We start from the raw sequence: 14638 nt of genomic DNA on the forward strand, positions 1-14638 counted from the left end.
AGTGGGTAATAATATGTAGGGATATGGGGGTAGGGCTTGGGTGGGATTGTGGTCGGTGCAGACTCAATGGGCCGAAGGGCCTCTTTCTACACTGTAGAGTTCTATGATTCTATACAGACTCAAATATATATAGACTCAAACTCAATTACAAGATAACGGTTAGAATGTGAGTCTTAACAGGTAATCAAGTCTTTACAGGTGCAGACAATGCGAGGGGAGAGAGGGTTAAGCACAGGTTAAAGAGATGTGAATTGTCTCAAGCCAGGACAGTTAGTGAGATTTTGCAAGCCCAGGCAAGTCGTGGGGATTACAGATAGTGTGACATGAACCCAAGATGCTGGTTGACACTGTCCTCGTGTGTGTGGAACTTGGCTATAAGTTTCTGCTCAGCGACTCTGCATTGTCGTGTATCCTAAAGGTTGCCTTGGAGAACCCTTACCCAAAGATCAGAGGCTGAATGCCCTTGACTGCTGATGTGTTCCCCTTAAACTTGTGCTGCCAAATAAACCTGTTGGACTTTAACTTGGTGTTGTGAGACTTCTTACTGTGCTTAAACCTAGTCCAATGCCAGCATCTCCACATCAAGTGTTCCCTGACAGGAAGGGAACACTCCTGCCTGCTGTCTTATCAGCTCTTAAGGTTATTTCTAACGCTCTTTCTTTCGCTCTAATCTATTTTGATGCAAGTAATAATATTACTGAGAAGATTTTGTGGCAAAGTGATAACATCCCTTTCCCTAGACAAGAAGCTCTGGGCCTCTGAAAGAGGTGATGAAGGAGCAGTGCTTCAAAAGCTAGTGTTTTTTGCTACCAAATAAACCTGTTGGACTTTAACCTGGTGTTGTGAGACTTCTTCCTCTGAAAGAGGAGGAGGAGGAATAATGCGGCCATCAGTGTTCACTTCCCACCAGTTAATGCTTCTTTTGAGAGTAACCAAATAAATTAAATCAATAGATTGAGGGATGAATTAAAAGGCAGCTCCTGGAAGGAATACAGCTTCAGAATAATGAGAATCTCAAACAGGACTTAAAACATCAAAACAAAATATGATTAAAGGGGTCATAGAATCACAGAATCCCTCCAGTGCAGACGGAGGCAATTCGGCCCATCCAGTCTACATTGACTCTTATCCAGGCTTACTTCATAACCCCCTATATTTTCTCCCTTAATGCCCCTAAGCTCTATATCTTGGGACACGAAGGGCAATTTCTCAAAACCCATCCACCTAACCTGCGCATCTTTGGACTGTGGGAGGAAACAGGAGTACCCAGAGGAAACCCATGTGGAGATGGGGAGACAGTGCAAACTCCACAGTCACTCGAGGCTGGAATCAAACCTGGGTCCCTGGCACTGTGAGGCAACAGTGCTACAGTTGAAATAGAATAAGGGTCTAGTTATAATACTAGCCAAATTGACCCAGATCCCTGACGCTGTGATGCAGCAGTGCAAACTACTGTGCCATGGTATCACACCTACAATAAAACAGTTATCATGGAAGGCCTTGATGGTGCCAGTGGATACCTGGCAAGCAGATGTAGGAGCAGGAAAGAGGAGCAGATAACTGCCCACTGACTGCAACTAGCCCATCAGTCACGCAGGGCATTCTGTGGTGCCTTTCTCATGAAGGGTGGGGGAGGAGGTGGCTGCTGCTCTTGGGGGGGGGGGATGTTGGGGAGGGACAGTGGAGGGGAGAGGAGGCAGTTGGTGGACAGGAAGCAGTTGCTACACTGTGGGAGGGAGAGGGGAGGGCAGTTGGTGGAGGGGGAGGAGCAAAAGGGGCTGCTGCACAGAGGGCAGTGAAGAGGTGGGGCAGTTGGCAGAGGGGAGGGGGCAGTTGGTGGAGGGGGAAGGGGCGAGCAGTTGCTGCACTGTGGGAGGAGGAGGGGAGGGCAGTTGGGGGAAGGGGAGGTTGCTGCACAGGAGGTAGTATGGGGATGGGGACAGTGTAAGAAGTCTCACAACACCAGGTTAAAGTTCAACAGGTTTATTTGGTAGCAAAATCCACTAGCTTTCGGAGTGCTGACCCTTCATCAGGTAAGTGGGAGTTCCACTCACAAACAGGGCACATAAAGACACTAACTCAATTTACAAACTAATGATTGGAATGCGAGTCTATACAGGTAATCAAGTCTTAAAGGTATAGACAATGTGAACGGAGACAGCGTTAAGCACAGGTTAAAAAGATGTGTATTGTCTCCAGACAGGACAGTTAGTGAGATTTTGCAAGTCCAGGCAAGTTGTGGGGGTTACACATCGTGTGACATGTACCCAAGATCCCAGTTGAGGCCATCCTCATGTGTGTGGAACTTGGCTATGAGTCTCTGCTCAGCAACTCTGCTGTCGTATGTCATGAAGGCCGCCTTGGAGAACATTTATCGAAGATCAGAGGCCAAATGCCCGTGACCGCTGAAGTGTTCCCCAACAGGAAGAGAACACTCTTGCCTGGTGATTATCAAGCAGTGTTCATTCATCCGTTGTCGTAGCATCTGCATGGTCTCCCCAATGTACCATGCTTCGGGACATCCTTTCCTGCAGCGTATCAGGTAGACGACGTTGGCCGAGTTGCAAGAGTATGTACAGTGTACCTGGTGGAAGGTGTTCTCACATGAAATGATGGCATCCGTGTCGATGATCAGGCACGTCTTGCAGAGGTTGCTGTGGCAGGGTTGAGTGGTGTTGTGGTCCTGTTCTCCTGAAGGCTGGGAAGTTTGCTGCGGACAATGGGTCTGTTTGAGGTTGTGCAGTTGTCTGAAGGCAAGAAGTGGGGGTGTGGGGATGGCCTTGGCAAAATGTTCGTCTTCATCAATGGCATGTTGAAGGCTCCAGAGAAGATGTTGTAGCTTCTCCGCTCTGGGGAAGTACTAGATAATGAAGGGTACTCTGTCCACCGTGTCCCGTGTTTGTCTTCTGAGGAGATTGGTGCGTTTTTTCGCTGTGGCACATGGGAACTGTTGATCGATGAGTCGAGCGGTATATCCTATTCTCATGAGGGCATCTTTCAGAGTCTGGAGGTGTCTGTTGCGATGCTCCTCATCTGAGCAGATCCTGTGTATACGGAGGGCTTGTTTAATGTGTTTCGGGTGGAAGCTGGAGAAGTGGAGCATCGTGCAGTTATCTGTAGGCTTGCAGTACAGTGAAATGCTGAGGTGACTGTCCTTAATGGAGATGCATGTGTCCAAGAATGCAACATATTCCAGAGAGTGGTCCAGGGTGAGTCTGATGATGGGATGGAACTTGTTGATGTCATCATATAGTTGTTTCAGTGATTGTTCACCATGGGTCCAAAGGAAGAAAATGATGTTGTTGATCGTCCATTGTCATCAATGAGGACCTCAACACCATTAGTCATTTTGAGGCTGGTTATGGTGTGTCCGAAGATGACTGATCAGGCCAATTCGGGCATGGAATGTCCTGGCATATATTGGACAGACTTGTGTAGACACTGTAGTTGTTGCGCTGGTTGCTCTGGACTTGTGCAACTCACGCTTAAGTTGAGCTTCAACAATACACCTTGCTTCGTGAGCTTGACAGCCTTTGTGGATGAGGCAGTGCGAGCTAGGGTGGTTTTGTGCCAGTGTTTCCCAGGTGGTCGTATCAATGTCAAGCGACTTCAGGGAGGCCTTGAGTGTGTCTCTGAAATATTTCTTCTGCCCTCCATGTGAGCGTCTTCCAGCAGAGAGTTCCCCAAAAAGGAGCTGCTTCAGTATGCGCTCATCTGACATACAGATGACATGACCTGCCCACCGGGTCTGCGCTCTCATCAGCAGTGCGTGGACTGACGGTAGATTTGCTCTAGAGAGAACTTCAGTATCTGGTACTTTGTCTTGCCAACAGATGCGTAATATTCTGCAACGACAAGTCATGTGGAAATGATTGAGCTGTCTCGCACACCTTCGATACACAGTTCACGTTTCACAGGAATGTAGGAGGATAGTGAGGACCATGGCACTATAGACCTTCAGTTTTGTTACTAGGCTGATTCCTTGACGTTCCCATACAGTGGATCGCAGTCTACCGAAAGCAGAGCTCGCCTTTGCTATTCTGCAGTTAACTTCAGTGTCAATAGTCACTGCTTGGTAGAGGATGCTGCCAAGATAAGTGAACTGGTCCACTGCCTGTAGTTTCTGCCCTTTGATTGTGATTATGGGTTCTGTGTACGGTGCATGAGAAGCGGGCTGGTGCACGACTTTGGTCTTTTTAATGTTGATGGTGAGTCCAAAGTTGTCACAAGCCGTGGAAAATTTGTCCATACTGACTTGCATCTCTGTATGATTGTATTTCTTGTATGCTCTGAAGCAGCATACAGGGCGCAGTCATCAGCAAAGAGGAAATCTCTCAGAACAATCTCTTTCACTTTGGTAATAGCTTGAAGCCCTTCAGGTTGAAGAGTTTCCCATCCACTCTGTACTTGAGGCTGATTCCAGCAACACTTGTCCTGGAAAGCATCATTCAGCATGGCAATAAACATCATGCTGAACAGTGTGGGTGCAAGCACACAGCCCTGTTTGACGCCACTGGTGACCGGGAATGCCTCAGAGGATTCTCCACCATCCAGTACTCTGGCCACCATGGAACTGGGTACCATCTGAATGAATTTGGGAGGGCAGCCGAACTTTGTTATGATCCGCCACAGGCCTTGTCAGCTTACAGTATCGAAGGCCTTTGCAAAGTCAACAAAGGTTGTGTAGAGCTTGCGATTCTGCTCCTGACACTTCTCCTGAACTTGGCGCGCAGCAAAAATCATGTCAGTAGTCCCACGATCTTTGCGGAAGCCACACTGACTTTGGAAGCAGACTCAGCTCCAGATGAGCAACCAGACGATTTAGCAGGACTCTTGCAAGGGTTTTTCCTGTGACGGAGAGCAGCGAGATTCCTCGGTGGTTGTCGCATACTTGCCGATTGCCCTTCCTCTTGTAGATGGAAGCATCTTTTAAGTTCCTGAGGAATGGATCCTTGCTCCCAAAAGGACTGGAACAACTCAGTGAGCTTCTCGATAAGTGCAGGGCCAGCAGCTTTATATAATCTATAAAGCGCTCCACCATATGGGAACGTCGAGGAGTCAGCCCAGCAACAAAACTGAAGGTCTACGGTGCCGCGGTACTCTGCGGGTACGGCATCTGCCCCTGGGGCTTTGCCACTGGATAGCTGGCTGACAGCTTTCGTGACTTCTGCTACTACCGGTACATCATCCATGGCGCTGTTGATATCAACCTGGGGAGTCCTGTCTATTGCCTCATCGTTAATAGATGACGGTCGGTTGAGGACGGCTTCAAAGTGTTCAGCCCATCTCTGCAGGATCTGAGCCCTCTCTGTAATGAGAGTTGTACCATCTGTACTCAGGAGGGGGGAACTCCCGAGAGATTGAGGTCCATGGAGAGTGTTGAGGGCTTCATAGAACTATTTTAAGTCATTTCTGTCAGCGTGTCCCTGTATTTCATCTGCCTTGGCGCTCAGCCAGGCATCCTGCATTTTACACAGTTTATTCTGGACTGTCCTGCGAGCACTGGTAAAAGCATTTTTCTTGGCAGCTGAAGATGGGTCGTTCTGACAGGCCAGATAAAGACAGTTCTTTTCAACAAGTATCTCCTCATCATTCTCATCAAACCAATCATGCTGCTTGCGGGTGGAGGGCCCCAGCGTCTTCAGCACAGATGTATGGATAGCATCCCTGAAGCGTTCCCAGTCGACCTCGGCGCTGCCTGCGAGAGGTGTAGGTCAGCAAGCTTGATTTCTAAGTCTTCAGCCAGTGTTGAAGCTATGCTGGCGTTCTTTAGCTTGGCAGCATTGATTCTTTTCATAACCTCGCTTCCTCGTGGTCACCTCTTGGGTCTGAAGCGGAGCCTCATTTTGGAGACAATGAGCCTGTGATCGGTCCAGCAGTCAGCACTACACATGGCCTTGGTCTCTCTGACATCCTGCCTGTCTTTTCTCCTGACAATGACATAGTCGATAAGATGCCAATGCTTAGAGCGGGGGTGCATCCAGGAGGTCTTGTTACGGGTAGGCAGACGGAAGGTTGTGTTGGTGATGACGAGGTCGTGTGCTGCACAGGTCTTCATTAAGAGTAGGCTGTTACTGTTACACTTGCCCACTCCATGCCTCCCAATGACTCCCTGCCAGATTGCAGAGTCACACCCTACTCTTGCATTGAAATCGCCAAGATCAGCTTGTCGGTACTGCTCACTGCTGACAGTAGGGTGTCTAGTTCTTCGTATAACTTGTCTTTCATCTCGTCCAGGTTGTTCATTGTGGCACTGATCAGGGTGGCTTGACTTCTGTTCTGTAGCGGAAGCTGTAATGTCATAAGCCAGTCATTCACACCCTTGGGTAGACTATCAAGTTTCCAAACAAGGTGACTCCTGATGGCCAATCCAACTCCAGCATCACGACGCTCATCGCTGCTGCAACCGCTCCAGGAAAAAGTTTATCCACCTCCAGTTTCAGTCAATTGACCTACGTTGGCAAGATGGGGTTCGCTCAGGGCTGCAATGTCAGTGTTGTATCTTGCAAGTTCTCTGGCAACTAAGGCTGTTCTTCTCTCTGGTCTGTCTGTAGGGTTGTCCAAAAGCGTGCGCATGTTCCAAGTGCCAATGGTGAGTGGTGTCACCTTGTGTTTTATTTTGTGTATTCAACCGCAAGATGGGATCCCCGCCAGCTGCGGTAAACTGGCCAGGGTGTAGTGAAGCAGGCAATGTTTGGGGCACCTCTTCTAGCCCCTTCCTCATTCTACAGCGGTGAGCAGTGTGTTCGTGAAGAGGACTGCTCAGTCGCCCAGGTAGACGACGAGTTCCACTGCTGCTTCGGTCAGCGGAAAATGACCACGAGACCTGAGCCGCCTGCATGCAGGTCCATGACTACAGCTCCCAGTGCATCCACACCTGCTGCTTCGTCGCTCGCCCATCACCACAGAGCTTCAAAGGTTGAACAGGACACTGACGATGATGACGATAGTGTTGAAACTAGCACTTGATTTGGATTAAAGTGAGGCAGAGTTGTGCAGCGTCATCCTCACTCTCTCTTCCCAATTCCCATCTAGATCCAGTGATAAGATAAGGGTCAAGACGGCTGGAAGTGGGACTAGGCACAGTGGATGACCAGGATGTCTTCTGTGTCTTGTCCTGCTCTTCGCGTTCCACGACGCTTGCAGAGACCGCCTTCTTGACCGTTGGACCTTCCATTGGTCTCGTCCGCTCAATCCGCCGGACTCTGTCTTCACATGCTGGGATATTCAACTCCCTAGCTCACCGAGGGTTGAGACCCGTCGGCTACCCTCACCTGCTTTAGCTGGCGAAGCCGTTGCCCGGGGTGTAGCCACTGTCATATGCAAACAGCTACGGGGAGCCAGAGGTGAGAGCTGAGTGCCAGGTGGGGACAAAAGATGGATAAACCACCCTGAAAGGACGCGACATGTTCCCCCACCAAAGGTACTATCCCTCCCTGATACCCCATGCACACCCAATGACACGTCGTCATCGATGTATCTAGTGTATAGCATCGGTTGAAGGTCCTGTGCAGTGAAGAGGTCTTGTTCAAACCTATGCGTGAAGATGTCGGCTGATATGAAGTGGATCAGTTCCACTTACCCACCTGCTCCCCATAACCCCTAATTCCCTTATCTATCAGAAATCTACCTACCCATGACTTAAACATATTCAATGAGGTAGCCTCCACCTCTTCAATGGGCAGAGAATTCCAGAGATTCACCACTCTCTGAGTGAAGAAGTTCCTCTTCAACTCTGTTCTAAACTGCCTCCACCCCTTATTTTGAGGCTGTGCCCTCTGGTTCTGGTTTCCTTTCTAAGTGGAAAGAATCTCTCTACCTCTACCCTATCTCGCCCTTTCATTATCTTGTAAGTTTCTGTAAGATTCCCCCTCAGCCTTCTAAACTCCAATGAGCACAGGCCCAGTCTATTTAATCTCTCCTCATAAACTAACCCCCTCGTCTCCAGTGTCAACCTGGTGAACCTTCTCTGTACTCTCTCCAAGGCCAATATATCCTTTCGCAAATAAGGGGACCAAAACTGCACACAGTACTCCAGCTGCGGCCTCACCAGTGCCCTGTACAGTTGCAGCAAGACCTCCCTGCTTTTATATCTTATCCCCCTCGCGATAAAGGCCAACATTGCATTCGCCTTCTTGATCACCTGCTGCACCTGCAGACCGGGTTTCTGTGATTCATGCACAAGGACCCCCAGGTCCCTCTGACTGTAGCATGCTGCAACTTTTCACCATTTAAGTAATATTCTATCCTACTATTATTTCTTCCAAAGTGGATAACGTCACATGCAGACACTATGACTACGGATGAATGAACACCACTCAATAATCACCAGACAACAGTGTTCTCTTCCTGTAGGGGATGCTTCAGCGGTCGCGGGCATTCGACCTCTGATCTTCAGGTAAGCGTTCTCCAAGGTGGCCTTCACGACACACGACAACGCAGAGTCGCTGAGCAGAGACCGATAGCCAAGTTCCGCACACGAGGACGGTCTCAACCGGGATTTTGGGTTCATGTCGCACTATCTGTAATCCCCACGACTTACCCGGACTTGCAAAATCTCACTTACCGTCCTGTCTGGAGACAATACATAAAGACCCGCATGCCAATCATTAATTTGTAAATTGAGTTAGTGTCTTTATATGCCCTGTTGTGAATAGAACTCCCACTCACCTGATAAAGGGGCAGTCCTCTGAAAGCTAGTGGATTTTGCTACCAAATAAATCTGTTGGACTTTAACCTGGTGTTGTGAGACTTCTTATAGTGTTCACCCCAGTCCAACGCCGGTACCTTCACATCATATTGGGCACAGAAGGGAGGGTGGCAGTTGATGGATGGGAGGGGGCAGTTGCTGAAGGAGGAAGCGGCAGTCGGGAGAAGAGGGCAGTTAGTGGGGGGGAAGAGGGGAGGGGGCTGCTGAACAGGGGATGGTATGAGGGGAGGGGAACCGTTGGCAGAGGCTGGCACAGGTGGAGGGGGAGGGGCAGCTGCGGTGGGGGAGGGTCATGATGCGGAGATGGGCAATGGTGACGGTCGGCAAAGGGGGTGGGGCCGGCTGGCCCTATAAAGTCTACGTCACAAGGGGGTGTGGCGCGGTTTAAAGGGCGGCCTGTGAGTGGTGGTGCTGCAGTCTGTGTCCGCGCGACAGGAAGTGAGCGCGTTACCGGGCAACGGGGGCGAGGGGCAGGAGAGCGCGCGAGCGTTACTGGGGCAACCTGGCACTGCGGGGGCGGGGCACGATCGAGTGAGCGAGCGGAGGCCGGCAGCATCACCCCTGGCAACGGCGGAGCGAGGCGGCGGGCAGTCGCGGCTGGAGCGCGGCCGCAGCTTGAGTGGGTGGAGGATGCGGCCGGGCGTGAGGGAGGAAGCGCTGCTGTTGGCCCGCGACTACCTGCAGCACTGCCTGAGCCCGGCACGGGAGCCCCGGCCGCCCAGCAGGACGGCCTTCACCCTCCGCAAGGTGGCCGACCAGATGGTGGAGGAGCACCAGGCCGCCTTCAGCAACATGAAGAGCCGCTTCGACAACGGCCTCCAGATGGCGGCCAGGCCGCGGAAGGCGGCGGCCGGGCCCGAAGGAGAAGCAGCAGCAGCAGTGGTCTCGTCGGGCCCGGCCCGGGAGGAGACCAACATCGCCACGGCGGCGGCCGCGGCCGACTTCCTGCGCCGGGTGGTGGAGGAGATGTCGGCCGACGAGAAGATGAACTGGGGCCGGGTGGTGAGCATCTTCGCTTTCGCCGGGGTGCTGGGCCGCCACCTGAGGGACTCGGGCATCGTCATGAGCCCGGAGGCCGGCCCCAACCCTGTGGACTCGCTGGCGGAGAGTGTGGCCAACTACCTGGGCAAGGAGCGGCGGGAGTGGATTGAACAGAACGGGGGCTGGGTGAGTTGAGTGCCGGGGGCCCGGGCGGCTCCCCAGGGCCTGGCCTTGGCTACGAAACTACATGTGTCTCTTTATAGAATGGATTCTCCCCCTTCTCTCCTATTGCTGCCAAGAGCTGGGGACATTGGCCACACAATCTAGTGAAATAGGGATGTGATATTGAGAGCCCCACCCTGCAGACCAGTTAAATGTTGGGAATTGGGAGCTTGAAGGGGTTTTTATAGATGTAATTTTTGAGGACTTGCTTAAAGTTTATTTATTAGTGTCACCAGTATAGGTTTACATTAACACTTAGGTTTCTGATCTGCGTCGTGGCAAGTGGCGGCTGACTTGAACAATGGCTGAGATGCCTCTCACATTGAAGGCGAACTAAAAGGTTGATCACATATGTGCTCCCTCGTCCCTTGTTGTTGACAGTAAGGTGGCAGATGCTGATGTCCTGGGAATAACATAATCCTCTAGCTTTTCACAAGGCAAACCAGACAAAAGATTGGGGTAACTGCATCTCGTTCTCCTTTCCTTTATGAACCTGCTCCACCCCCTATTAGTTCAACATTTTAAACCATTCGGGTTTTCACCCAGCCTTTTGAGGGTCTGAGGATGGACAAATTGTGCTGGACAAATTTAGCCTGAACTAAAGCAGTTGGTATTGCATTTCTGCCCATTCCTATCCTACAGTTATGGTTTTCATTTTGAAATTATTTTACCCAAGAAAGGTGCGCTGCATATTCCAAATCCCTTCTTTTTAAAATGTCACTAGGCTATTCCTTGGCTTTTGCTCTAACTTTACTTATCCCATACATCTTTCAATATGTGCTACTACAGCATAAAACAGGAATGTTATAGAAAAATGATCTAGATTTAGGGATTTGTACTGAAAATGCCAAGTTGATACTGATCCAGTACATGAGAGGATAAAGATCCTAAAATGATGAGTAGATTTGAGGCAATTTTTTAAACTGTTGTCACATGCTGGACTTTAATCTGGTTGACAATTTGAGAATTCAGCTCTTTACATAAAAATTGCTTCTGTGCGTTAAGTGAACTACATAAGCATGTTGATGAAGAAAACTGCTTCAAGTAGTATGGGCCAGGCAAATTTACATAGACATCTGGCAGGCGATACATAAATACACCAGCTGGGCTTATGCATACACAATGCATGATATTGAATGTGGATCTTGTAGCAAACACAGCTGCTTGTCGTCGTCCCTGTTTTCTGAATGGAACTGTGCTATGCTTGGCCTTTAAAACCTGTGAGAGCGCACGTCTCTTCTAATTTTATGAAATTTGCGCACCTTTTTGCGACAATCTGAAAAGCTAAATAGAGCTCAAACATTTTCCAAACAAGTACTCTTGAAAATGTTCCCACTTATAATTCACCCTTAATTGATTCTGATGATTAATACATTCTGTTTTGGTGAGGTACCTTATTGAAATGTGTATCCAATATATAGAGTGGAGATAATAGTGAATGTTTGAAGGTATTATAGTTTAATTAGCTTGATTGCACCGTGGACAATGGTTCTTTTTAAAAATCCACCTGAGCATTGTAAGTCTTTGAAAAAGCTGTAGCATCACTGTTTTTCTGGGTATCTGCAGAAGGGGGAAACTACAAGTTTAAAATGCATAATTAGCACAGTTCTGAAAGACAAGGTCATTTGTTCTTTTTGTCATGTAGTTTTTGTCTTTATATTTCACTGAGAACAAGTCCCATCATATGTTAAATCCTATAATAGTTACTCTTCTGTTGTTCTTAAATCTCTGCCTCTATAAAATATGTTCTTGAGATTGATTCCAATTTTCCATTGGCAATGAATGTATAAAGCTACCTTGCTAAATAAATGTGGTAAACCTGTTCTTCCTTTGTTTTAACAGGAGGGATTTCTCAGATTCTTTGGCAGTGATGACCATTGGCAAGAGTCAACAATACGCAATATGCTGATAACAGTTGCTGGGTTTGGCATAGCTGGGTTAGCTTGCCTTCTTGCTGTCCGATAGACTGATGCATCATACCAATTGGAACAGTTAACATCCGAGAAGAGAGACCTTTCTCATGCACCACTTTTTTCATTTTTATATCTCCATTTCCAAGGTATTTTTAAAGGTCACCATCCTGTGGGACAGAACAGGAAGAAATATGGAGATTCTCAAAACTTTTGTCTGCAGTTCTGCTAGTGTTACATTTTGTACACTTTTAAATTTCTTTTAATATACTGCCTACAACACAATATGAAGTATCATTTAATGTTTTTAATAGGTGTTGTGTGAAGAATGGGCATAAAAGCCCTTGTTATGGTTTTGGTTGTGGGTGAGCTGTGGACATTAGAATCTTTTCTACACCCAAATCTGAGAGTCACAAAGAATTGCACTAACTTGTTTAGTAATCCAGATTTGGGCAAAGTATATCCACCATCCATTGGATGTTTTCCTGTTTCAGTGCAAGAAACTCATGCATACAGATGTGTGATTGTAAATATATACACACCATGTGCCTGAGTCTTATAGTTTGAAAGGTTTTTGTGTGCCCTGACTAATTGAATCTATTACCTTGGTTTGGCCTTATGGTTGCTAAATAATGTTCATAACTAATTTGTTCAGTATGGCGACTCTGACCTCATTAATGTTGGCCTTTCAGACATAATCATTGTAATTTTATAAACCATGTCACAAATATAGCATTTCCATATTTATGTACAGTGTAAACATTGAAAAAGCCAAAATATTGCAAATAGTAATTTGACTTTATTTGTAAGAACAAGTGTTACTAATTCTGTACTGTATCAAAGGTGTATTCTAAAAATACATCGTACATGCAGGTCAGAATTTTGAACACAGCTCAATTGTGGTCAAGAAAGAAAATAACCTAAACGTGATGCCATTGGCAAGGTTACAATTTAAATGCCCCATCATATGTTAAATCCTATAATAGTATTTAATTTTAAGTATAGAAAAGCATTTACAATGCTGTGGACTTGAGCAGCTTTTTGAAGAGCTCATTTTTACCTATGGTGGGGTGAGCATTTATCTTGTGCATGAAACTATTAATATATTGATATTCGTTTATTGTATTCTTTGGGATATTCTCAGACATGGGATGTTGAAATCGTTTTTTGGCTTAATGGCAATCAACAAAAATCTGTCGTGCCCTCTTTGAAAGAATAGTGGTAAAGGAGGAAGCATTACTTCTTCAGCTTCCTGTATATAACATTGTTTTTGCTATTTTTCACCTCCAGCTATATGTAGCTTTTATTTTGAGCTGTTAAATACTTTAGGGTATAATGTTTGAATATTCTATAGTTGAGAACAAATTTTGTATTGTTAAATATTAATAACGTGCCTTGTCAAAATATCTTTCAGCTTGAAAGTCTTAATGGGGAAGTTCCCCAAATATGGTGTGCTCGTCTGCTGAATAGTTGGTTGTGACTGAGCAAGCTGTAATGTTGAAATGACACCAATGAAACTGAAATTCTGAGGCCCAATGTGCTAATGTTTGATTACTTGGTTTTATTTGTATATTCCAAAGTTTATATTAGAACACATTTTTCCTTGGTTTTGTATGATTCTGTGGGTACTAGCTGAAGCTACTGGTTCTGATGATTAAAGCCTTGTAAGAGGAGGAAAGCCATGGAAAAATATAAGGAGTGAATGGGGTCAAGGCAGGGGCCACCAAGAGTGAAGTGATGAAATTCACTGATGCTCAAGAGCCCAGATGAGGGGTGAGGCCATGGAGTGATTGGAAAATGAAGATGCGTGCAAGGTGAAGAGGGGACAGGACTTGTGTGACCAGAACATGGACTGTAGAGGTACGAATAACATAAGAGTGCACAGAGGGTTGAATGCTAAATGGTCACAAGTAACAAAGGCATGGAAAACGTTGCAGCTGCTGAGCTGAGATGGACAAAGTTAGGTGCTTTAATGGATCTGGAAATAAACTGTTGTAATGGCTGGAATGAGGTTTACAGCTTATCTTGAACAAATGTAATACCAAGGTTATGAACAGACTTACTTGATAGTTTTCCAAGAGAAGGATGGGATTGGTAACTAGGAATGACGTTTGGAGTGGGGATGTGTAATGTAAATCAATGGCTTTGGTCTCCCTCATACTTAATGAGTGGTATTTTTTCTGGCCCCTAACCTTTCCCCTTGTATGTCTTTTTTGCTCTCCTCCCCACGCTGCTGCAGTATATTTGCTTTTGTAGTTTTTGGGCATGAATTATAGGAGGCATGAATGCCAATCTGTATTTTGCCACTCCAGTTCAACACTTTTCCTGTTCATTGCTGAAACCCACTGATCAAGTGTATGGTTGCATTAAAGGCTGCATTTTGTGATTACTGAAATCTTGGCAGAATTGAATGTGTTGAATGCATGAAACCATGCAAACCTGCTTGCAGGAATCCTTGGATAATGTGGGAGTAATGGCAGTAGTCTTGTACTAAAATAGCCCATATGGTTTAATAGCCCATTTGTGTGCCATTCCTCTAGGTTAATGTCATAAAACTCAGGAAAGCATTGGATTCAGTGAGTTTGAATTGACCTTGCACATGCTCTTCTTCCCCCCCCCCCCCCCCCCCTTGCCCTTTTTTTTGAGCCTTTTCACTTTTTTATTTCAAATTTCCACCATACCAGTGATGGTGCTTTCTTACTGTCTTTGAACCTTGGAGGAAGAGGGGAGAGAGACAGACAGGCACATCTTGCTTCTTTCAGAACCAAGCAGCAAACTGAAAGAGAAACCAGGTATCTTTCCTGCAAGCTTAGCT

General features: G+C 47.0%; 1 protein-coding gene across 1 annotated transcript; it reads left to right on the top strand.

Moving 5' to 3' along the window:
* Positions 1-9197: 9197 nt before the first annotated feature.
* Positions 9198-14212, top strand: bcl2l10 (BCL2 like 10). Its single transcript, XM_080214188.1, has 2 exons — positions 9198-9877; positions 11756-14212. Exons 1-2 carry the CDS (start codon positions 9341-9343, stop codon positions 11876-11878), a joined length of 660 nt encoding a protein of 219 aa, XP_080070314.1. The 5' UTR covers positions 9198-9340; the 3' UTR covers positions 11879-14212.
* The last annotated feature ends 426 nt before the right edge of the window (positions 14213-14638 follow it).

This window comes from Carcharhinus amblyrhynchos, chromosome 28 (genome assembly GCF_965287045.1).
Source record: "Carcharhinus amblyrhynchos chromosome 28, sCarAmb.v2.hapA, whole genome shotgun sequence".
Lineage (NCBI taxonomy): Eukaryota > Metazoa > Chordata > Chondrichthyes > Carcharhiniformes > Carcharhinidae > Carcharhinus > Carcharhinus amblyrhynchos.

Coding starts and splice junctions, on each gene's coding strand:
- bcl2l10 (XM_080214188.1), top strand. CDS start 9,341: ATGCGGCCGGGCGTGAGGGAGGAAGCGCTGCTGTTGGCCCGCGACTAC. Junction 9,878..11,755: donor TTGAACAGAACGGGGGCTGG/GTGAGTTGAGTG, acceptor TTGTTTTAACAG/GAGGGATTTCTCAGATTCTT.